The sequence below is a fragment of the Haliotis cracherodii genome, unplaced genomic scaffold (assembly GCF_022045235.1).
Source record: "Haliotis cracherodii isolate W230 unplaced genomic scaffold, xgHalCrac1.p SCAF_1, whole genome shotgun sequence".
Classification (NCBI taxonomy): Eukaryota; Metazoa; Mollusca; class Gastropoda; order Lepetellida; family Haliotidae; genus Haliotis; species Haliotis cracherodii.
Window position 1 is genome coordinate 10467588 of NW_027266264.1, and position 25540 is coordinate 10493127.

General features: G+C 41.1%; 1 protein-coding gene across 1 annotated transcript; it reads left to right on the plus strand.

Annotated features, from left to right (window-relative positions):
* Window positions 1–18420: 18420 nt before the first annotated feature.
* Window positions 18421–25077, plus strand: LOC139459816 (uncharacterized). Its single transcript, XM_071241513.1, has 3 exons — window positions 18421–18481; window positions 23558–23677; window positions 24920–25077. The coding sequence occupies exons 1-3, from the start codon at window positions 18421–18423 to the stop codon at window positions 25075–25077; spliced, it is 339 nt and encodes a 112-aa protein (XP_071097614.1).
* The last annotated feature ends 463 nt before the right edge of the window (window positions 25078–25540 follow it).

Genomic DNA, 25540 nt, shown 5'->3' on the forward strand with positions numbered 1-25540 from the left:
GACTTTTATAGTCAGTTAACTCACTTGCCTCAGGAAGATGACTTCTTTGATGATAAGCCATACATTGGGGGGAAAATCATTCTTACAAATCAAAAATTGCATGTGTGATGTGCAACCAGTCATTCAGTGAAGAGATGAACAGTGGGCAAGTCCTAGTCAGAACTGGCAGACATTCCATCAGACCAACGGCCTGTGAGTTGCCATGGTTGCTGATCTGGCAGCTGTGCACACACCTTTGTTTATTTATTTCCTAAATATTGTGCCTGTGTGAGCTCATATCTGAATTTAAGTTGAAACTTTGAGTTGATAAATGTCCCTTTAAGATATAAGTTTTAATTGTTTCACAAATAAGATTGCTTTGTAATCTCAGACAAACTATGTCTGTAACCAATTAAAACCAGTTTGGTTGAGGACTGTCTTGATATGTCTTTGGTAATTATGAAATACCCCAATGTGTTATTTTGTGTTATCACAGACAATATCTTTGTTTTCAGACTTACAAATACCCAAACACTATACCTAAATTTGTTTAACAACGTGTATATTTGTAGAAAAAAGACAATGCTTTTACATGTAGCTATGATTTATTATGAAAATCCATCATGATCAATTTTGATTTGAACCTGCAGGAATGGAGACATCTTTAAGGCAGCCAGAATTATCACACTTGATTCATATGCATCAGTTAACATCAGTCAGCAGACAATGTGAGGTTATTTTTAAGAATTCACACAAACTTGCTAGCTCCAGATGACAAGTTTTATTTGTCTTTGAATTAAAAGATTCCATTTTCTTCAGCTGTCCGGTTTACAGGGTCTTTTTGTTGTAGGTTTGTATTGATAATTAGCACTCAGACCTTTGGGGCTGGTATTTTGTTTGGGGTTTGTATTGATAATCAGCACTCAGACCTTTGGGGCTGGTATTTTGTTTGGGGTTTGTGTATCTGACTGTGACAATGTTTATTGTGTATGTATGTTGAAACACTAGGCTTGTGTTTGAACTTTCACTGATCAGGTGTCTGTTTCATGTTTATGTTTGTCTTTTTTGAAAAGAAATATGGGGATATTCTGAACTTTTGATATAAAAATGTTTATGAAATGTGCTTCTTGTTTGTTTGTTCAACCTGTGGTGTTCATGTTATCACATGTGTGACTTCTGGAGTCAGGGTTATATCCCTGGAAAATAGAAAATATAGGGTTTGTATGTGTGAAAGAGGGACCTTAGAATTGTTGCTCAACTGGGAGATGCCCTTTCCACCACCTGTGTCTTTATCCCTCGGCAACATCGCATTCATTTTTTTACTGCTTGGACAGGTGAACCAGGACCACCCCCTTGTGCAAAACGCACGCACACACTTATGTACCCTTCTAAACACTGGTACATTTTTTTCTCTTAGGGACATCGAAACGTCATTTATTAATATTTATTCAATATATAATAAAAGTGTGTTGTGGCAGTCTAAAGAAACGCCAGTAACAAATATGTCTTGCCAGGAAATAGAGGCTAAAGGTGAGACCTTCTATTGGACCACCTAGTTTTAAACAAACTATTGGACCATCTAGTTACAACCAAGGAAATACAGGCTAAACATGGTACCTTCTATTGACCACCTAGTTTCAACCAAGGAAATACAGGCTAAACATGGTACCTTCTATTGACCACCTAGTTACAACCAAGGAAATGTAGGCTAAACATGGTACCTTCTATTGACCACCTAGTTTCAACCAAGGAAATACAGGCTAAACATGGTACCTTCTATTGACCACCTAGTTACAACCAAGGAAATGTAGGCTAAACATGGTACCTTCTATTGACCATCTAGTTACAACCAAGGAAATACAGGCTAAACATGGTACCTTCTATTGACCATCTAGTTACAACCAAGGAAATACAGGCTAAACATGGTACCTTCTATTGACCATCTAGTTACAACCAAGGAAATGTAGGCTAAACATGGTACCTTCTTTTGACCATCTAGTTACAACCAAGGAAATGTAGGCTAAACATGGTACCTTCTATTGACCACCTAGTTTCAACCAAGGAAACACAGGCTAAACATGGTACCTTCTATTGACCACCTAGTTACAACCAAGGAAATGTAGGCTAAACATGGTACCTTCTATTGACCATCTAGTTACAACCAAGGAAATACAGGCTAAACATGGTACCTTCTATTGACCATCTAGTTACAACCAAGGAAATACAGGCTAAACATGGTACCTTCTATTGACCATCTAGTTACAACCAAGGAAATGAGGCTAAACATGGTACCTTCTATTGACCACCTAGTTTCAACCAAGGAAATACAGGCTAAACATGGTCCCTTTTATTGGACCACCTAGTTTCAACCAAGGAAATACAGGCTAAACATGGTACCCTCTATTGACCACCTAGTTTCAACCAAGGAAATACAGGCTAAACATGGTCCCTTTTATTGGACCACCTAGTTTCAACCAAGGAAATACAGGCTAAACATGGTACCTTCTATTGACCACCTAGTTTCAACCAAGGAAATACAGGCTAAACATGGTCCCTTTTATTGGACCACCTAGTTTCAACCAAGGAAATACAGGCTAAACATGGTACCTTCTATTGGACCACCTAGTTTCAACCAAGGAAATGTAGGCTAAACATGGTACCTTCTATTGGACCACCTAGTTTCAACCAAGGAAATGTAGGCTAAACATGGTACCTTCTATTGATCACCTAGTTTCAACCAAGGAAATGTAGGCTAAACATGGTACCTTCTATTGACCACCTAGTTTCAACCAAGGAAATACAGGCTAAACATGGTACCTTCTATTGACCATCTAGTAACAACCAAGGAAATGAGACTAAACATGGTACCTTCTATTGAACCACCTAGTTTCAACCAAGGAAATACAGGCTAAACATGGTACCTTCTATTGGACCACCTAGTTTCAACCAAGGAAATACAGGCTAAACATGGTACCTTCTATTGGACCACCTAGTTTCAACCAAGGAAATACAGGCTAAACATGGTACCTTCTATTGACCACCTAGTTTCAACCAAGGAAATGTAGGCTAAAAATGGTACCTTCTATTGACCACCTAATTTCAACCAAGGAAATACAGGCTTAACATGGTCCCTTTTATTGGACCACCTAGTTTCAACCAAGGAAATACAGACTTAACATGGTACCTTCTATTGGATGGCCTAGTTTCAACCAAGGAAATACAGGCTAAACATGGTTCCTTTCATTGACCATCTAGTTACAACCAAGGAAATACAGGCTAAACATGGTTCCTTTCATTGACCATCTAGTTACAACCAAGGAAATACAGGCTAAACATGGTCCCTTTTATTGGACCACCTAGTTTCAACCAAGGAAATACAGGCTAAACATGGTCCCTTTTATTAGGACCACCTAGTTTCAACCAAGGAAATACAGGCTAAACATGGTGCCCTCTATTGACCATCTAGTTACAACCAAGGAAATGTAGGCTAAACATGGTACCTTCTATTGACCACCTAGTTTCAACCAAGGAAATACAGGCTAAACATGGTACCTTCTATTGACCACCTAGTTACAACCAAGGAAATGTAGGCTAAACATGGTCCCTTTTATTGGACCACCTAGTTTCAACCAAGGAAATACAGGCTAAACATGGTACCCTCTATTGACCACCTAGTTTCAACCAAGGAAATACAGGCTAAACATGGTCCCTTTTATTAGGACCACCTAGTTTCAACCAAGGAAATACAGGCTAAACATGGTACCTTCTGTTGGACCACCTAGTTTCAACCAAGGAAATGTAGGCTAAACATGGTACCTTCTATTGACCATCTAGTTTCAACCAAGGAAATACAGGCTAAACATGGTACCTTCTATTGGACCACCTAGTTTCAACCAAGGAAATACAGGCTAAACATGGTACCTTCTATTGGACCACCTAGTTTCAACCAAGGAACTAAGGCTAAACATGGTACCTTCTATTGACCACCTAGTTTCAACCAGAGAAATATAGGCTTAACATGGTACCTTCTATTGGACCACATAGTTTCTACCAAGGAAATAGAGGCTAAACATGGTCCCTTTTATTGGACCACCTACCAAGGAAATACAGGCTAAACATGGTACCTTCTGTTGGACCACCTAGTTTCAACCAAGCAAATAGAGGCTAAACATGGTCCCTTTTATTGGACCACCTAGTTTCAACCAAGGAAATAGAGGCTTCCGCTTTATGAAGGCCATCTGTAAATAATTGAGTTTTGTCCAGAAACCTGGACATTGAATCTATGAGCAGCATCCTACGCCGCCAGGGTACGATGACGCGCAATCAATCAAGGCACCGATCCTGACTGCCCATTCCATTGAGTCGCTACTTTCGACCGACAAGTCTGAGACTTTCTAATTCATTCCTGACATTGCAACATGTTCTGGTTTCTGCGGGGTATTCAATCCCATAAGAGATTTTCACGTGATTTTCAATGTACACGGGAGTAGATAACATTTAATAACTACCCATCCACAAATCCACATTTGATGACGTCACAAGTGCACCTAGTAACCCCACGTGACTGAAGACGTCACATAACCTTGACCTTGGGGTTGGGGGTGGGGGGTGTTGTCAACGTCATTGCCTCATTAATATGTAGAATAACTCATTAATATGCAAATGTATGCATGACGTCACAGGTCGATTAGGTTAATAAAGGGTCAACTGACCAGATGCAATCATGCAATGAATGACTTGACCATTCGTTAACCGTAGAACACGGGATAGTAATGAATGTCCCTATATGCACATGATACTACGACCGGGGGTTGGGTTGGGTCTTGACTCACGCGGAATGGAATGTCATTGTGAGACCATTTTGGCGCGAGAACATGTGGTGAACATTTGAACCTTTTGCATTGAAGACATTTCTCTGTGGGCATTCGGTGGCGGGCTATGTGTGGTAATATTAAAAAGCCCAGGAACAAGTTTACATAGAAAGATCTCCCGATATTCAATTACGTTAATTAAGGGTCAACTGATTGGATGCAATCATGCAATTAATTACTTGACCATTCGTTAAACGTAGAACAACATGTGTCTAAAAACAAGATGGCCGACGTTGCCATGAACGCTCACGGGTGTCACGTGTCCTCGGTTTGAATCTCGCGCCTGACCTACAAGTTAGTTCTATGGGGCCCCCGTTCCACAAAGCGATATGAGACTAAGTTGATCCGCAAGTGCATTAACTCATTTATAGTCAAATATAATCATGACGTCACAGGTCAGAAAGAGTAATGAGAGGTCTGTTGTTCCAATGCACGAATGCAGTGTGTTAATGAGTCCTTCATTAAGTGAGAACAAAGCATAGTAATGAGTGTCCCTATATGGAAGTGGCTACTACGAGGTTCAAATGTGATTCACGGGGAAAGGAATGTCATTGTTAGACTTATTCCATTGATGCATGGATTTCGGTAGTAATGACTGTCACATGTGGCAAAGAGGGGTGTGAGTTGAATTTCCATAGAAACCACATGTCCAGTTCTTAACTCTTCTCGTGTTACCCATTATAAGTTCCTTTTAACAAACAGTTGCCATGACAACTATAAAAAAAAATAAGGGTTAACAGTCTTGACTCCTAGCTAGAGGTTAGCTCGGAGAAATATAGAGTCGGTATCGCGAAACCCGTGTGTTGAAGACTGTAATGTATGCCAGTCTGGTATATGACGTTTTAATACTGTAAAATTACATTCTTTTTTCTCAAAGATGTTTGAGTTCAAAATGTCGGTTCAGTTTCCTATTTCAATGGAAAAAATACTCGTTTAACCCATAACCAGAATCATTTTCATGAGAAAAAATAGAGTGAAATAACGTAGTTTAGTAGATAACTTCTAAGAGATAAGATTACTTGAGCATTCATTAACAAAGAACAATGGATAATAATGAATATCCTTATATGGAAACTTAGGTCACCAATCCCTCATTAATATGCAAGATAACTCATTAATATGTAAATGTATAAGTGATGTATCAGGTGAATTAGATGAATACAGGGTCAACTGACCAGATGCAATTTACTTACATTAACAAAGAACAATGGATAGTAATGAATATCCTCATATGGAAACTTGACATCGCACGCGAAATGGAATGTTATTGCGACTGAATTTTGCCGCCTTTTTGCCCCCTCTCTACATGCTCATTCGGGGGGCTGCGTCTGCTGAGATTATCAGCCCAGGAATAAGAGTGTGATTTATGTCAATATGTGTTATAAAACTCAACGGTAGTGTTGAGTGACTGACATTTTCACTCTAACCTTGCTGACAGTATTGAAGACGGAATGAATGAGGAGAATGGAGGTCACGTGCTACTGTGTCAGAGTCGTCTTAGGTGAGTAATAATTTTAATCTAAATATTTTTACAAATTATTTACTGATATGTAATTAGTTACATTGAAATCTTTTTTCTTTCTTTCTCATCTGTCTACCTCTAATGCATATTTGTGTAAAGTATTTTTGTAATGTTATGTATGCATTTGTACACCATGCTTTTGATAAAATAATTCATATTATTTAACAGTTAAACTTAAAACAGATTCTTATTTTACCAATCCATTTGTAGAGTTTAATACCCAACAGAAATTAGATATAATTCTTCTTTTTTTTGCTGTTGTTGTTGATAAAACATCACTCGTTAAACATTTTACAAAGCAAGAAATAGAATACTCATAGTGATTTTATGAAAATTCACTTTTTATGAAATGTAACAAAGTGATTTCTGATACAGACTATACTTTGTTGTGCGAGCGGCGCACAACTTTTGGGTACATGCTGTGGCATTGCGATTCCTGGCTGTAGATGTTATAGTCTGTTTCTGCATGATGTATGATGTGTATGAAAAAAACCCTTGATTGAGTTTATTATGTTATCATGAGTCCAACGAATTCTCATTTAGGAAAAAAAAGAGTACAAGTACAAATTCAATGTTCCCTTTGTTCCAGGATGTGTGCACCACAAATGACGTCCCATTGAAGAACCATCATAATGAAGAGACATAGTGATGTAGTTACCTTTACCTATGTGCTCTTTAATAAAGTCAGACATCGATCAATGTATTCTTATATTGTCTTTTTTTATCTCTTTTTACAAAACAGTTACGATTAATCTTAAGGTTTTAAAAGGTTGATCTTAGCATCGTGTTAGTTAACCCTTGTCATGATACATTTCTATGACTCGAGATAAAGTTAGAATATTCTGAATTTAGCATGATTGGCTTTTTAAAACCTTAAGATTAATCGTTTGGTGTATTGTGTCTGGTCAGCAAGATAACCCGATGATCAATTCAACGCAAGCTTCACCAAGTATATATTCGCTGGGGAGTCACGTGATCACCTTCTTTACAACGCTCAATGGGCATAGTACTATTTCCATATTTAGTTAGTGTACTATGTACACAGTTGACGACGCATCTAACAGTAGATCATATTGCTTCTATGGTAACAAGTGAGGTTTATTTTACAACACTCAGAATGAGTTGGTATATGTTATACACATAACACCTTGTTTTGTCCGTGTCGCTGTTTTGTGAGATACTGACTAGAGAGCCTCCTGAAATTGAGGTCACCACATGCCATTTATCGTGAGCCTGCTTATGTATGGAGGGGGTTGGTTAACCACAGCTCCACTCCGTTGTAGAAAGTTCACATATGGTATGAGTTACTATACACGTGCTATTCAATAAAGGCATGATGAATACTAAGAATATCAGAATATAATTTTGTAAAAGAACAACACTAATTATATGAAAAAACACCAATTCGCCTGTGTGAAATTTACAACCATATCCTTTAACTCTGCAAAGCATGAATTTGCAAAATCATTGTGTAATATTTCATGATAGTTTTAACTTCAAACTGACCATGTAACCATTGTTTGCTAATTACATATTATAATACCGCGATAGCTAGCCAACGGAATGGTCGTTGCCTGATAACTTGGAAGTCAATTTGATAATTATTGGAAATTAATTCAGAGCATGGGGTGTTAGCTGGAAACTTCACCTCTGTGTGTTATAACAAAATCAAGTGGGAAACATGATATTCGGTGGGAGAATACAGTGTTTTGCACGAGAAATTAAAGTCGGAGAGAGGATGTCTTCCAAAGTATGTGTCTATTATGCCTCATTCAGAGTAGTTGTAATTAAAGGAGAAACCAAGGAACGACTATTTCACGAGTTGAAATTCGAGCATTTTACTTCAAACACTGCCCGAATGCATCTGACCCTTGACCTACTTACAGTATGATTGTATGTTCGTGTTAATTTGCAGTGATAAGAATAATTTTCGTTAATTGTGTTTATGTCTAATATCGTCCAAAGAGTATGTAGAAGTCAGGAGATCATCTCAGCAACATGTGCATGATTTTCATATGCATCTTTCCCTAGTTTAGTTATCGAATAGCACTTGTACATCCGTACATACTTTTTGGATTTAATAAATATATCCATTTCGATTTTGAACGAAAAGACTAATGCGAGTTCGTATGCGAGTCGGCAAATTTTAAAAATCCATGCTAAGTGTTATACATTGTATTTTACCAAATCAAAATTTCTTAAGTTTATTGATACCAATTATTATATATTTTTTTCTATTATTTCACCATGTCACATCACAGCGTTCATTACCTTTAACTCAAAACCTCTTGCAGCGAATATCACAAGGTTAATTGACTGTTTTGTATCAGGTTGGGTATATGTTAAAAAAGAAACAAAATGACAATACACTCACATCAATAATATTTATTCGTTGCGTGTATACAAACGTGATTAAACAATAATATTTAACACTAAACCGTTTTACAAAGATTCCAATTTTCTAACGTCTCCGGGCACGCAAGATTCTCATTTAAATATAGTTCCAAAAGTTTAACCCCTTGAGTGCCAAGCTGGACATTTGTTCGTTTTAACAATCAAATTTCAGCCTAAATAGGCTATTGAAAACCTATCCTGTGACAATTTGTTGAAAAGAGCTCCTTTTTTTTTTGTAAGTGCTGACGTCAGAGCACCTCGAATGAAGTTGGATAGATCTATGATGTGAATCTGTACGGAGGGGCGGTCATATAGCTGATTGGTTAAAGCGTTCGCTCGTCACGCCGAAGACCCGGGTTCGATTTCCGACATGGGTACAATGTGTGAAGCCCAGTTCTGGTGTCCCCCGCCATGATATTGATGGAATATTGCTAAAAAGCGGCTTAAAACCATACTCACTCACTCACTGTAGGTTCACAGTTCTCGTTGAATTGAAGTGTTAACAGTGTGGTTTTACTATAGACAAGTTCTTGTTAGTAACTGTATGATGCTAAAAAAAAAAATAACCAAAAAAACCACAAGCGAACTGTCGTGTGATCGGCTAGTAGAGATAATTGCTTTCCAGAGGCATATTGACCATATGTATGACATCATAGAAATATGAATTAAAACAACAACAAAATATAAACTGTAATGAGGCTTTTATTAACAGCACATGGTGTTGACTTTACAAGTGTTCGAGTGATTTCAACGATTTACAAAATGATTAAAAACCTTGACGGTTCAATTATTTTAGAAATGTTTTAAGCATTTAATCTCGACATGAAATACACCACTCAGATGCACCTGTTGGAGACGACCATCTTTGTGACATTTATAGATGTTTGCGTCCCGGAGGTCCCAACTTGACCGGTCTCCTGATGTATACGACCAGGCGTTTCTTTGACGCCAGGGAGCTGTCATTTAGAGAAATCTGTTTTGACTTAATGACAGGTCCTGTTTTCAATACATGGATAAGTCCAAATCTTCGTCCTTTACCTCGACTCGGTGACCGATTCTTCCGTGTCATTGCTTTGGGTAACACAAAATCTCAACTGAAGGGTTGTAACACGAGAGCAAGGTTTTTATTCTTGCTCGCTCTGCTCGTCATCGCCATCATCGGCGGCTGAGATAGATTCAGTGTCACTATCTGCTTCAGGTATGTCTACACGAGTCAGAATGTCTTTCATCACAGTTTTCGTGAAACGAGCGATCTTGTTTTTGATAATAGATTGATCAGTGCCAGGATCCATATCGCTCAGGCTGTCTAGGATGGGTTGAAATAGAGGCGCCTGTCTAAAATATTGGGAGAACTCTATGACACTTTTGAGACTGTCGGTCAATTCGCTTTCCCACATCTGTTTCATTTTTCTGTCAATCCATTCTTCTGTTCGACCCTGTTGTCTGTACTTTTTCCTCTTGAGTTTCATTGCGTCGTGCTTGATGTTGTACACACGATTCCAGATGCGTTGTAAACCAACATTTTGCCACTCCTCCGCATCCACGTCGGTGTTTGGCGGCTTCCAGCGACGACGTTTGACAGCGAGACCTCCACCTTTCTGTTCAGGAAGTCGTTCCTCATCGTCGTCACCGTTGTCGTCACTCTCGTATCTGAGACATTTTCTTTTGCATTTCAAGTTGTTGTTTGCTGGACACCATGATCTAATATGTCGCTGTAGATCGTGCATATTGTCTATCAATACGCCGCAGTCAGTACACGCAGTGGCCATGGTAAAAGGTCCTGTGTCGTCACTCGAGATGGATGCTGTTTCAACGTCGTCGTCTTCAGAGCTTAGAGACCTTTCTTTCGAAGTGTGATCAGCACGAATGTCAGGAGCTGTCTGCACGTCTAATGCTAGAGAGACATCTTTTACCCGTTGTTGTTGTTGTTGTTGTTGTTGTTGTTGTTGTTGTGAAGCACTGTGATCAGGTTGATTGTCGCTGGTTGTCAAGACGTTGACGTGTAATCTATTCTTCTCACTTGTACCGGGTTTGAGATCCACTGTAAGGTGTCCATAAGGGGTTTCAACAGCCCTTTCATAAAGAGTCATAAATTTACCAATGTCTTCAGGAAATATTCTTCTGGCGAATAACTTCACCTGCTGTCTATCCACTGGCGAATTGAAAAGTGTGACATAATGAGAATTTAGAGCAATGTCCCTAGATTCCTTACCTCTCGGGAAGAGGTTTTGCAATAGCAAAAATATAATGACATTTTTGTGGTGGGAGGTTTGGGTAAACAGACGGGAAATCCGATTGTCATTCTTTGCTTCAGACAAAAAGTCATCCAACACCATCATGTTCTGATTACGGGCATCGAAGAAGTTTTCATCTTCGAGATTGTAAGGTATTCCTTTCACAAACCGTACTTGAGGTAAAGTTTGAAGAATGCTATCGTAAAGCGGTTGCCACACAGTATAACACCAGACAATACAGTCGGGCAGGGGTTGAACGAATCCACGACGTAATAGGTTGAAGACAAACACCGACTTTCCGCATCCACTGGGTCCAACAACGATGGTATTGGAGGGTATAAGGAACTTGAATCGTCCGTGTCGCTGGTGTTCCCGAGATGAAAGCAAACGTGGAGATATTTCCTGATGAGGAGGAGGAGGGTGTTTATCGGGAAGAGGAGGAGTAGGAGGAGTAAGGTGTTTATCCAGAGGAGGAAGAAGAGAAGACGAGTCTTGAGTTGATCTATGCACGTGCTTCTGATGTCTCTGTAGATTATCTTTTCGCGCAAAACTCTTGCCACAGTCTGGACAGGTGGTAACCTCCATAGTGAACAAATACAAGTGCGCGATAAGAGGGTCTGAACCATTCTTTAATACCCTTCACCCATGCAATGCTTAAAGACAGCTTGGGTTCATTTCACAGCGGCTTTTTTATTTTCGACACAGGTTTCCTGAGGAGTAGGAGGAGGAGGAGGAGGAAGAGGAGGTGTTGGTTGTGGTGGAGGGTGTTTATCCAGAGGAGGAGGAGGAGGAGGGTGTTTATCCAGAGGAAAAGGAGGAGGAGGAGGAGGAGGGTGTTTATCCAGAGGAGGAGGAGGAGGAGGAGGAGGAGGGTGTTTATCCAGAGGAGGAGGAGGGGGAGGGTGTTTATCCAGAGGAGGAGGAGGAGGGTGTTTATCCAGAGGAGGAGGAGGAGGAGGAAGAGGAGGAGGAGGGTGTTTATCTAGAGGAGGAGGAGGAGGAGGAGGGTGTTTATCCAGAAGAGGAGGAGGAGGAGGAGGAGGGTGTTTATCCAGAGGAGGAGGGTGTTTATCCAGAGGAGGAGGAGGAGGAGGAGGAGGGCGTTTATCCAGAGGAGGAGGAGGAGGAGGAGGGTGTTTATCCAGAGGAGGAGGAGGAGGAGGAGTAGGAGGGTGTTTATCCAGAGGAGGAGGAGGAGGAGGAGGAGGAGGAGGAGGGTGTTTATCCAGAGGAGGAGGAGAGGAGGAGGAGGGTGTTTATCCAGAGGAGGAGGAGGAGGAGGAGGAGGGTGTTTATCCAGAGGAGGAGGAGGAGGAGGGTGTTTATCCAGAGGAGGAGGAGGAGGAGGGTGTTTATCCAGAGGAGGAGGAGGAGGAGGAGGGTTTTTATCCAGAGGAGGAGGAGGAGGAGGAGGAGGAGGAGGGTGTTTATCCAGAGGAGGAGGAGGAGGAGGAGGAGGAGGGTGTTTATCCAGAGGAGGAGGAGGAGGAGGAGGTCGTTTATCCAGAGGAGGAGGAGGAAGAGGAGGGTGTTTATCCAGAGGAGGAGGAGGAGGAGGAGGAGGAGGGTGTTTATCCAGAGGAGGAGGAGGAGGAGGAGGAGGAGGGTGTTTATCCAGCGGAGGAGGAGAGGAGGAGGAGGGTGTTTATCCAGAGGAGGAGGAGGAGGAGGGTGTTTATCCAGAGGAGGAGGAGGAGGAGGAGGAGGGTGTTTATCCAGAGGAGGAGGAGGAGGAGGGTGTTTATCCAGAGGAGGAGGAGGAGGAGGAGGAGGGTGTTTATCCAGAGGAGGAGGAGGAGGAGGGTGTTTATCCAGAGGAGGAGGAGGAGGAGGAGGGTGTTTATCCAGAGGAGGAGGAGGAGGGCGTTTATCCAGAGGAGGAGGAGGAAGAGGAGGGTGTTTATCCAGAGGAGGAGGAGGAGGAGGAGGAGGGTGTTTATCCAGAGGAGGAGGAGGAGGAGGAGGGTGTTTATCCAGAGGAGGAGGAGAGGAGGAGGAGGGTGTTTATCCAGAGGAGGAGGAGGAGGAGGAGGGTGTTTATCCAGAGGAGGAGGAGGAGGAGGAGGAGGGTGTTTATCCAGAGGAGGAGGAGGAGGAGGGTGTTTATCCAGAGGAGGAGGAGGAGGAGGAGGAGGGTGTTTATCCAGAGGAGGAGGAGGAGGAGGGTGTTTATCCAGAGGAGGAGGAGGGTGTTTATCCTGAGGAGGAGGAGGAGGAGGGTGTTTATCCAGAGGAGGAGGAGGAGGAGGAGGAGGGTGCTTATCTAGAGGAGGAGGAGGAGGAGGAGGGTGTTTATCCTGAGGAGGAGGAGGAGGAGGAGGAGGGTGTTTATCCAGAGGAGGAGGAGGAGGAGGAGGGTGTTTATCCAGAGGAGGAGGAGGAGGAGGAGGAGGGTGTTTATCCAGAGGAGGAGGAGGAGGGTTTTTATCCAGAGGAGGAGGAGGAGGAGGAGGAGGAGGGTGTTTATCCAGAGGAGGAGGAGGAGGAGGAGGGTGTTTATCCAGAGGAGGAGGAGGAGGAGGAGGGTGTTTATCCAGAGGAGGAGGAGGAGGAGGGTGTTTATCCAGAGGAGGAGGAGGAGGAGGAGGAGGAGGGTGTTTATCCAGAGGAGGAGGAGAGGAGGAGGAGGGTTTTTATCCAGAGGAGGAGGAGGAGGAGGGTGTTTATCCAGAGGAGGAGGGGGAGGAGGGTGTTATCTAGAGGAGGAGGAGTAGGATGGTGTTTATCCAGAGGAGGAGGAGGGGGAGGAGGGTGTTTATCCAGAGGAGGAGGAGGAGGGTGTTTATCCAGAGGAGGAAGAAGAGAAGGATAGTCTTGAGTTGACCTGTGCACCTGCTTCTGATGTCTCTGTAGATTATCTTTTCTCGCAAAACTCTTGTCTCAGTCTGAACAGGTGGTAACATCCATAGTGATCAATAACAAGTGCCCGATGAGAGGGTCTGAAGCATTCTTTTATTTCCTTCAGCAATGCGACGCTTCAAGGCAGGTCGGATTCGTTTCACAACAGCCTTTACTTTCGACACGGGTTGCATTTTCAGTATAGTCATTTTCGCTTTCTTGGTTGTCATCTTTTTCTTCTTAGATGCAACCAGTCTCTTCGGCGACCCCTTTGATGCCATTGATTTTCTCCGACATGTTTTTCTCGACTTGGTCTTGCTATGCTTTGTGAAAATGACTGTAGGTCCAAATATATCCTCTGAAACTCTCTTCATTTTGAAAACGGACGTCTTATCTGTCAGCAAGGTTAGAGTGTAAATGTCAGTCACTCAACACGACCGTTGAGTTTTATAACACATATGGACATAGATCACACTCTTATTCCTGGGCTGATAATCTCAGCAGACGCAGCCCCCCGAATGAGCATGGAGAAAAGGTACAAAAAGGCGTCAAAATTCAGTCGCAATAACATTCCATTTCGCGTGCGATGTCAAGTTTTCCATATGATGATATTCTTTACTATCGAGTGTTCTTTGTTAATGTAAGTAAATTGCATCTCGTCAGTTGACCCTGTATTCATCTAATTCACCTGATACATCACTTATACATGTACACATTAATGAGTTATCTTGCATATTAATGAGGGATTGGAGACCCAAGTTTCCATATAAGGATATTCATTACTATCCTTTGTTCTTTGTTAATGAATGCTCAAGTAATCTTATCTCTTAGAAGTTATCCACTAAACTACGTTATTTCACTCTATTTTTTTCTCATGAAAATGATTCTGGGTATGGGTTAAACGAGTATTTTTCCATTGAAAAAAGGAAACTGAATGGACATTTTGAACTCCAAACATCTTTTAGAAAAAGAATGTAATTTTACAGTATTAAAACGTCTCAGACCAGACTGGCATACTTTGCAGTCTTCAACACACGGGTTTCGCGATACCGACTCTATATTTCTCAGAGCTGACCTCTTGGAGTCAAGACTGTTAACCCTTATTTTTTTATTTAGTTGTCATGGCAACTGAATGTTAAAAGGAACTTATAAGAGGTAACACTAGAAGAGTTAAGAACTGGACATGTGGTTTCTATGGAAATTCAACTCACACCCCTCTTTGCCACATGTGACAGTCATAACTACACGAAATCCATGCATCAATGGAATATGTCTAACAATGACATTCCTTTCCCCGTGAATCACATTTGAACCTCGTAGTAGCCACTTCCATATAGGGACACTCATTACTATGCTTTGTTCTCACTTAATGAAGGACTCATTAACACATTTCCTTCTTGCATTGGAACAACAGACCTCTCATTACTCTTTCTGACCTGTGACGTCATGATTATATTTCACAATGAATGAGTTATTGCACTTATGGATCAACGTAGCCTGAGATGTGGAATGGGGCCTCATAGAACTGACTTGTAGGTCAGGCGCGAGATTCAAACCGAGGACACGTGACAGCCCGTGAGCGTTCATGGCAACGTCCGCCATCTTGTTTTTAGACACGTGTTGTTCTATGTTTAACGAATGGTCAAGTAATTAATTGCATGATTGCATCCGGTCAGTTGACCCTTAATGAATGTAATTGAATATCGGGAGATCTTTCTACATGAACCTGTTCCTGGGCATTTTTTTTAATCCTACCACACATAGCCGGCCACCGAATGTGCACAGAGAAATGTCTCCAAAGCAAAAGGTTCAAATGTTCACCACATGTTCTCGCGCCAAAATGGTCTCACAATGACATTCCATTCCGCGTGAGTCAAGACCCAACCCAACCCCGGTCGTAGTAACATGTCCATATAGGAACATTCATTACTATCCCGTGTTCTACGGTTAACGAATGGTCAAGTCATTAATTGCATGATTGCATTTGGTCAGTTGACCCTTTATTAACCTAATTGACCTGTGACGTCATGCATACATTTGCATATTAATGAGTTATTCTGCATATTAATGAGGCAATGACATTGACAACACCCCACCCCCACCCCCCACCCCCAAGGTCAAGGTTATGTGACGTCATCAGTCACGTGAGGTTACTAGGTGCACTTGTGACGTCATCAAATGTGGATTTGTGGATGGGTAGTTATTAAATGTTATCTACTCACGGGGGTTATTTAAATGACTGAAATGAACTACGGAATCAAACAATCCTGAGTGCGAAATCAGATTCTATTGGAAACACTGGTTATTACTTCACGAGTCAGTAAAATCAAGCTTTGTTTGTACAAGTGCAACATTGGCATACTCGTGCACAAAACATTGAGCTTTGACTGTTGACATAATGCGTCATCGGTTATCCTGTGTATTAGTGTGATCAATAGCGTTCACCCACTCGCCACCACAGCTCCGTTTTGAGTCGGATTGGAATAACACGACGCTAAAAAAATGTCCAATCAAATTACTCACATGAGCGAGAACAAATCTGTGTTTGTATAGAGAACGTGATTGAGATAGTGACTTCACTTCCGGAACGAATCCATCATAATAGAATTGAGATGTAATACATTGGAAACTCGAACATGTGCTTAAGATTGCAGTGTTAGCAACATTATGCATTTCATTGTAACTTTAAATATACATAATGAAATAATTGAATATTTTTACCAATAATCAGTAATTGATAATTTTAGTATTGCATATATCTAATACCACTTCACTTTGTCAGCTTACTCTTCAGCACCGCTTACAAACACTTTTTCATGACTAAGATATCAGATTGTCCGCGCCTCATAATCAAGGCAAACCAGCACAACACATACACTTCAGTCTCTTGTGTCGACCCGTGAAGATTCGGGGTATAATAGGTCTTCAGCAACCCATGCAACCAAAAGGCGACTATACTTGTCCTAAGAGGCGACTAACGGGATCGGGTGGTCAGGCTCGCTGACTTGGTTGATGCACGTCATCGTTTCCCAATTGCGTGGATCGATGTTCATGATGTCAATCACTGGATTGTCTGGTCCAGACTTGATTATTTACAGACCGCCGTCGTATAGCTGGAGTATTGCTGAGTGTGGCGTTAAACAACAAACAAACGAACAGTCTCTTGTGTCAACATACATTTGCAGTTTAATATCTAGAAATATCGCAGTTACTATCCATACATGTACAGTCGAGTCCCCCTTATCTCGAACCTAGCGGAACCGTGTTGTAACTACGAGATAACCGGACATTCGAGATAACGACGCATGGCGAGCCAGACAGATCAAGCACCAGTAGTATAGACGCATAGCAATACGAATTCACTCAAGACATTAAGAAACATAAGACGTGTATCCGATTGATATCAGTTGTGACAATTTACGTACAGTTTGCATGTACCCCACAAGTTTCGTTATTCTTACCAACTTTGATCCTGATGACTCAAACTCACTCAATGGAACAACAAAAGAAACTGACGAAATCACTGACGAAATGTTGGTCACGTCAAATACAGTTTGACTTATACAGTATGCACTGAAAAGGCAGGAAAGTTCCATTGACAAAGTTCGCCGACACAAGGTCCATTGACAAAGTTCGCTGACACAAGGTCCATTGACAAAGTTCGCTGACACAAGGTCCATTGACAAAGTTCGCTGACACAAGAAAACTGTTACTGTCCCTGTAGCTTGGTCAAATGGCCAGTTGAATCGAGACACCGCAGCGATGTGTTTCAGCCTTGTGCAAGATGCCCTTGGAGGTGCATCAAACGCTGCTCAAGGTCACGGTCATCGCCTGGGCGCAGCTCCATGATCTAGTTCGTAAGGATTCACTCAGCATATTCCAATTTCCTCCTGCTTGTGAGCGAGAAACTGAAAGATGTTGGGAAGAGCTGTCTTCGTGAAATTTGTCGTGAAAGCCTTCCAGATGGTTGTTCATCAAGTTCTGACATAACGACATCCTCAGACACTTTCTGCAGTGAACACAAAATGTATTTTATTATCACTGCTTTTAGGCAACTTCCCTATTGCCTTGATGACCTACAACACGATCACAACATAGCACAAAGGTGTTATGAATGTGGATGTTGACAATCATATCTTGTTAAAATATTGGGACGTTATGAAAACAATAAACTCTAGAAAACTGACATCGCATTCTTCTGTCGTTCATATTGAATATAAGTCGGTATATGTGTGTCTCATGTTACGGCTTGTATGGAGTAGCAGTAGTCTAGGAACACGATATTTTGACGTTGGAAATATTAACATTGAAAGAAGTTCCTGTCTGCAGAATTGTGTATGTTCTGTTGTGACTACCTTCTTGCATGCAGGCAAACTATTAAATGACGAATGCATTCCTTATCTGCTTGTATCACGATGTTGGAAGGGAAGTTAGTTGTATGCTGTAAGTCATGTGACTGTATACTTTGATTTCATTGGTTGGTGACAATAGTATAGCCGTTTCAGCATCACGCCCTGGTCATTGCACGAAGTATGCTTTAGCTTGGCACAAGTATTTGGGAGCTCAGTGATCCTCGTGTAAAATGCTGCGTTTACTTTTTCCCGTTTCCATGGCAATGCTGGCCGTAGTTTTGATCCAAAGAGGTAAATGTTTTAATATTTATGATATTTTGGTTACCTGTGTAAATGGTACAATTCATGTGATGGGGTAGTTAGTCTGGGCAGATGACTTCTCTGTATTAAGGTGGTGTGTTTGTTTGTTTCTTTTTTGTTTAACTGGCTCTCAGCAATATTCCAGCTATATCACAGTGGTCTGTAAATAATCAAGTCTGGATCAGACAATCCAGAGATTGACATTATGAGCATCGATCTAAGTAATTGGGATACGATGACATGCAACAACTAAATCAGCGAGCCTGACCACCCGACCCCTTTGGTCGCCCTTTACCACAAGCATAGTCGCCTCTTATGGCATGGTTAGGTTGATGAAGACCTATCTACCCCGGATCTTAACGGGTCGTACGTTAATAATACTGTAGGCTATCCCTCCATACAAAACAATGCATACAAAAAAATCAACGTCAAGAGTAGAACTGAGATCATTGGATCACAGTGTGGGTTTTCAGAACTTAAACTCCTTTTTTCTATCATGTGTGTTATCTGGTGCCCAGGTGTTTAATTTGACTGAAGGTGGGATGAAGATAGACTGGCGATATGCGTTCTAATGATTATTATTTCTTAAAATTTCAAATTAAAATTCTGTCAAACAATTATGCTCTTTCCACAAGTAGCTGACGTCTGGTTGTTTACATTGACCGGTAGAGATTGAAAGGAGTTTTGTAGAGCGAAAATAAAAGTGTGACGTACTTGTTGACCAAATACGCCTAAAAACGGCTTTAAGACGTGTACATAGTCTGTCTTGCAAATAACTCAATTGATTTGTTGTGTCCACGGTTATAATAGTGATAAATCAGTAAAGCTATATATGTACGAGTTGAAAGCGCTAGCCTATTAAAACTGTGTTCAATCTTACTCCACTTATTTAATTATATATATATATATATATATATATATATATATATATATATATATATATATATATATATATTGTCCATATTCCAATAATTAACACTGTTTCTTTATCGATAAAATCATATAAACACAGTAAATATGCCTTTGGACGTGTTATACGATTTGAACATTTATTTTACGTACTTGAATTTTATCAATTCAATCGACTCGAGTTGACTTAGCATCACATAGCCTCTCTAGTGATTCCTTCTGAATATCCTATATGTTATATGTCGAGTTTTCATGTATTGTGCCATGCGTCGAATTTCAACCTTACTCATGTGTATGTTGACATATTCGTTTAAACTATAATGTCGATGTTATATTACGCATTGCGTTATATCTTTTAAAGCTATTGTTCGTTTTCACGCGAACCCATGTCATATCTATAACGCTTTAGAATAGCCTTGAGGTAATGTTAAATCTTTTATTCCAGCCACTCCTCAGCCGCCTTTCGTGTTCCTGTATTAGCTAAACTGCCGGGCAAATGAAAATACACACTTCGAAATTGGATTTGACCAAAACATAACAAACGTTATCAAAACGCTACAAGGCTGGACACAGCCGAAACACTGCCCAAAATACACCATCGAGGAATCCTGTCTTGTTTGTTTCATTTTAGACACCATCAAACATGGGTGCATAATTTCTGTGGCCCGGCAGTTTATAACGCTTGAGAATAGTCATGAGGGATTAATGACTCAATGTTAATTCTTTTCTTTCCAAAACCTCCGCTCCGCAATTGCAGTACTAGTGTTTGGGTAGTGTTACACTGTTTCAGCCAAACTGCATAGATAACGCACTTGGGAAATCCGATCAGAATATTACCGCAGTACACCTCGTGTACAAGAACAAGCGGATACCGGGTGGTCAGGCTCTGTGAATTAGCAGATGATTGCATGTTTGTTTGTTTGTTTGTTGTTTGACGCCACAGTCAGCACTCTTCCAGCTATATAACGGCGGTCTGTACATAATTGAGTCTGGACCAGACAGTCCAGTGATTGACATCATGAGCATCGATCCACGCAATTGGGAAAGGATTACATGCATCATTCAAATCAGCAAGCCTGACCACCCGATCCCGTTAGTCCCCTCTTACGACAAGCGTCTACTAGTATATATATAGTCGTCTCTTTCGGCAAGTATGGGTTGCTGAAGACCTGTTCTATCCCTGATCTTAACGGGTAGATGATTGCGTGTCATCATACCCCGCTGCACTGGTTGCTGCTTGTCTCTGGTCTGTCTGGTCCAGACCTGATTATTTACAGAATGTATTTATACCTGGAATCTTGCTGATTGTGATTAAACAGCAATCGCTCGCACATAGCGCATTAACTATGTATTCAATTTATTGTGGGAATAATTTTGTGATATGTTTCTTACCAAACATTAAAATGATTACTTTATTCAATTTTATAAGAATAAGTATACGATGACACTTTGATTGCCAGATGGAAACCGGTTTTAGAAAGCGCGACATCCTTCTGGAAGTTAGGATGGGATTAGAAAGCTTTCGACCTGTTTTACGAAGTCGATTATTGTCATATAGCCACGGATGGTTTTCACTGATATAAATACTGCAAATAACAAACAAACACGCTCTCCATAAACCATCTCGAGAGTAAATGGTATTTCGAGCGACTGCTCCCAATATTATTTACAAAACATAAATTTTCCACACTAATGTTAAGACATGCATTTTGTCATTTTAGTGAAACACATTAAAAATATATTTTGTAGACAGGGGATAGGCATGGGTTATAATCAGTAAACGTTAACGTTTTGTAGTAAAGTCAGATATGACAAAAATCGCCCAACCTCAAAACACCACCCCATCATTGCCGTCACGACTGGATGGTGGTGGTGGTGGTGGTTGGGGGAGGGGGGGGGGGGGGGGTTGTTGTTAAAGTTTTCAAAGGGTGGCTATAACATTTGGTTCTAACCTCCAGTCTACTAACAGACGCTCCAGTTGGCACTGTATGGGATCTAAGTCGTCATTATGTCATAAACCGCTAGATTGGTACACGGTACAATTCTATTTCGCAGACAAAACAGCTTTTGAACTATCTCACTCAAAATTGTTTGAGGCAAGTTCCTCTTTAATTATAAACATCTCTATTTTCTTGATGGAAATCTGGTAACGGAGAACTTAGGCCATGACCCACGATTCTACATTCAGTAAACGAAAATGAAAAGATCGTGAAAAGAAGTCTGAGTCAGTACTAAACCACATCGGTAACAGATCGATATCAGAACCCTGCATGCAGTACATAATTAACACAAGAAAGCCCCCTAGTAAGGTAGTATGCATGCATAACATACTTTTGTCTTTGTGAACCCGTGCCCTGTTGGTGTATTGCAATATAACCTTTTCTTAAAGAAGGTGTACGTGTTTAGATCGATTAAGTCTGGAATTGAATACCCTCTTTCACACGGTAAATCTAAGCTGTACAAGAAACTGCCATGGTTAGACGTATTTCCCTTGTACTAGTGCAAGGTTCTGGTATTTATCAAACGTGTTATGATTGACATGTCGGATGGCTATCGGATAAGTAATATATAAACATACAGACACAATTATGTTTACCCGTGAATGGTATTTGTTTCGGCACTAGTGATAAATGACTTTGTATAGCTATTAATAGTCTCAGGAACACTGCTGTGAGTGCCATACGGGTTTCAATCTAATTTACACCATATTGGGGACGGTGTCAACAATAGAACGTCCTTACCAAACCGCCAATATACTCACGATTTAATAAGATGCGAGCGTTATGTGTACGTTATGTAATGCCTCTCATAGAAAAGCATATTTGCCATTCTATTACACTAATTCCCAAAGTAATCTTATATTTAATCAGCTACTAATGTGAAACGATAGGAATACTGTATCGCAGTTTGCTGTTTATTCTAAAAATGCACCAGCTAAAAGAAACCACTGTAAGCATAATAACGATTGTGTCATTTGTCAATTAAATATATATCTAAATGATTATTACGTATGTGGTCCTATGGCCTTATTACTGAAATAACTTTCTTCTAACAATAATATAATCTCTATCATAATCAGTATATAGATTCCTCTGGAAATAGGCGAGTGGGTGAGTTGGGTTTAACGCCGCTTTGAGCAGTATTCCGGTTACGTCAAGGCGTGGAAATAGATGGAGCATTGTCTGTCAATCCTTTTCATGGTTTTATTTTTCTAGTTGGTGGTGGGATTGAAAATATATTTGACAAAACGTGTTTGTGTAAGTAAAAGTAAGTTCGATAGGTTAAACGTAAAAGGAAAATCAAAGAAACTCGTTTGACAAACAAAACGATCTTGTCATAATTACGTAATTTGGAGTGCTTATTCCTAAAATTAGCTGTAAGACTCACCGGCTGGGAGAAAAAAACCTCTTCTAAAAATATTACTTACATTCCACATTTGTGAAATTCTAGGATACAAAAGATCTTAGCAATAAGAATCAAAGGTGTCAGAAAGAACATACGTTCTGTGCAAAGCACCCTGTAATAGAAACAAAACAACGGGAGACGTGAAAATATTCACTTTAAAAAAAAGCCGAAAACATGTCCTGTGTAGGTTTAGTTACACATTTAGTTGAAATATTTACTCATTTCACTTGAACTGCATTCAAATAGTCACAAGTGCAAAATGGGTTTGGATTTCATATCACAATTTGCAAATAATGAATGTGTAACAATGACAGAAATGACGGTTAAAATGGTGAGGAATATGCCGTCTGTTATGCGTTTTGTATGGGGCAGGTGTCACATCGTATGTGATCATCATACGGTTTTATCAACGAAATATTACCCAATATAAGTTAAGGATTAAATATGAAACAAATGTATTCCTAGATGGATTCTTACCACAGATACCCCCAAGATGTAGTAATTGTAGCGCCAAAAAAATGCGACGTCACGCCAGTTTTCTCACATCGCGGATGTGGATCGGGTGGCCAGCTTGAATGCCAGTTCGAAAAACGGTACACCCTTATTCTAATAATGGAATCCGTCTTTAACACTCACTCACTCATTCGTCCACGTGTGAAACATTTCTCTTAAATTCACTATATGTTAATGTCATTCTTACCTTGAGATTTGTGATGACATATTGCGTTAATAAGATGGTGTGTATCTTTGTAGGTGAAAGCGCCTGCAAGAAGTGCGCTAAGGGAACTGACGACGCACGCTGCAGCATGAATTTCACGTCAACTTTCGCTGAAGACGACAAGTTGTGTGCCAAAGTAAAGAATAGTTCAACAGGTTGGTATTGTTTAGGCGTATGCACAGCGGTGCTTTACTTGACAACGTATTCACGTGGAATAAGAGATAACATTGTATTTTCTTTGGCATATGACAGGGTTTTCATATGGTAAGTGACGGGGTATTTATGTGGAAAGTGATGGGGTATTCACATGGTCATGACGGGGGTATTTACGTGGGGAGTGACGGGGTATTTACGTGGGGAGTGACGGGGGTATTTACGTGGGGAGTGACGCGGTATTTACGTGTGGAGTGACGGGGTATTCACGTGTGGAGTGACGGGGGTATTTACGTGGGGAGTGACGGGGTATTTACATGGGGAGTGACGGGGGTATTTACGTGGGGAGTGACGTGGTATTCACCTGGGGAGTGACGGGGTATTTATGTGGGGAGTGACGTGGTATTTACGTGGGGAGTGACGGGGTATTTACGTGGGGAGTGACGGGGGTATTTACGTGGGGAGTGACGCGGTATTTACGTGGGGAGTGACGGGGGTATTTACGTGGGGAGTGACGCGGTATTTACGTGTGGAGTGACGGGGTATTCACGTGTGGAGTGACGGGGTATTTACGTGGGGAGTGACGTGGTATTTACGTGGGGAGTGACGGGGTATTTACGTGGGGAGTGGCGTGGTATTTACGTGGGGAGTGACGGGGTATTCACGTGGGGAGTGACGGGGGTATTTACGTGGGGAGTGACGGGGTATTCACGTGGGGAGTGACGGGGGTATTTACGTGGGGAGTGACGGGGTATTCACGTGGGGAGTTACGGGGGTATTTACGTGGGGAGTGACGGGGTATTTACATGGGGAGTGACGGGGGTATTTACGTTGGGAGTGACGCGGTATTTACGTGGGGAGTGACGGGGTATTTACGTGGGGAGTGACGGGGGTATTTACGTGGGGAGTGACGCGGTATTTACGTGGGGAGTGACGGGATATTCATGCGGTAAGTGATGGGGTATTCACGTGGGAAGTGAGGGGTATTCACATGGTCATGACGGGGTGTTTACGTTGGGAGTGACGGGGTATGCACATGGTCATGACGGGGTATTCACGTGGTAATGACAGGGTATTCACATGGTATGTGACTGGATATTCACATGATATTCAGGGTGTATTTACTTGATGTGCGACAGGGTATTGAAATGATATTCACGTGACAGGGTATCTACAAGCTTTGGAGTGTTCTGATTACAAAATATAGAATGTTTGTTTATTCAGTGCCTACATGTTTGTTGCAGATGGTGATTTGTGCAAGGCCTTTCCCCCGGGCTACAGGCTGGTCTGTGACAAAAATATCACCTGTGATGGCACCTGCTCCGCTGCCATGGCAACAGGCATCAACATGTTCACTCCAGTTGTGCTTGTGGCCATTGTACTACTTTACATAAGCCGATAAGGAAATCGTGTTTGCATCAACAATGACAAATGAACTCCCCTGCTGCAATTCTGCAGGGTAATGCATTTTACAACTAAACGATTTAATAATCAATAAAGTATGTATATATGGACATACATGTAAAATGACCCCAACCCTCCTTCGTTCCGCCTTTAATCCAGTATCAACCCAAAACTGAGTCTCTTTAGTTGTCATTTATTTATGCTCTCTCTCTCTCTCTCATCATAACTGATGCTTTGTCAGAAGTACTTTGTACGTGTATATCATTTCCTATATTTTTCAATGTTTCAGTAGAAGACAAATAATGAACATGTGACTGAATTATTCACTTTGTGTTGAAGTGAAAATATTTTTTTGTGTATGGTGATTATTATTAATGTTGTGCTTGATGGAAGCTTAGGTGGGAAAGATGCATATCAAAATAACTTCAAGAGAAAATTATTGACTACTCAGACCATTTTGG

What these genes read in the sequence shown, in the direction of transcription:
- LOC139459816 (XM_071241513.1), top strand. Translation starts at nt 18,421, where the DNA reads ATGCTGCGTTTACTTTTTCCCGTTTCCATGGCAATGCTGGCCGTAGTT. An exon ending in CGTAGTTTTGATCCAAAGAG is followed by an intron (nt 18,482 to 23,557) that starts GTAAATGTTTTA and finishes GTATCTTTGTAG; the next exon opens with GTGAAAGCGCCTGCAAGAAG. An exon ending in AGTAAAGAATAGTTCAACAG is followed by an intron (nt 23,678 to 24,919) that starts GTTGGTATTGTT and finishes TGTTTGTTGCAG; the next exon opens with ATGGTGATTTGTGCAAGGCC.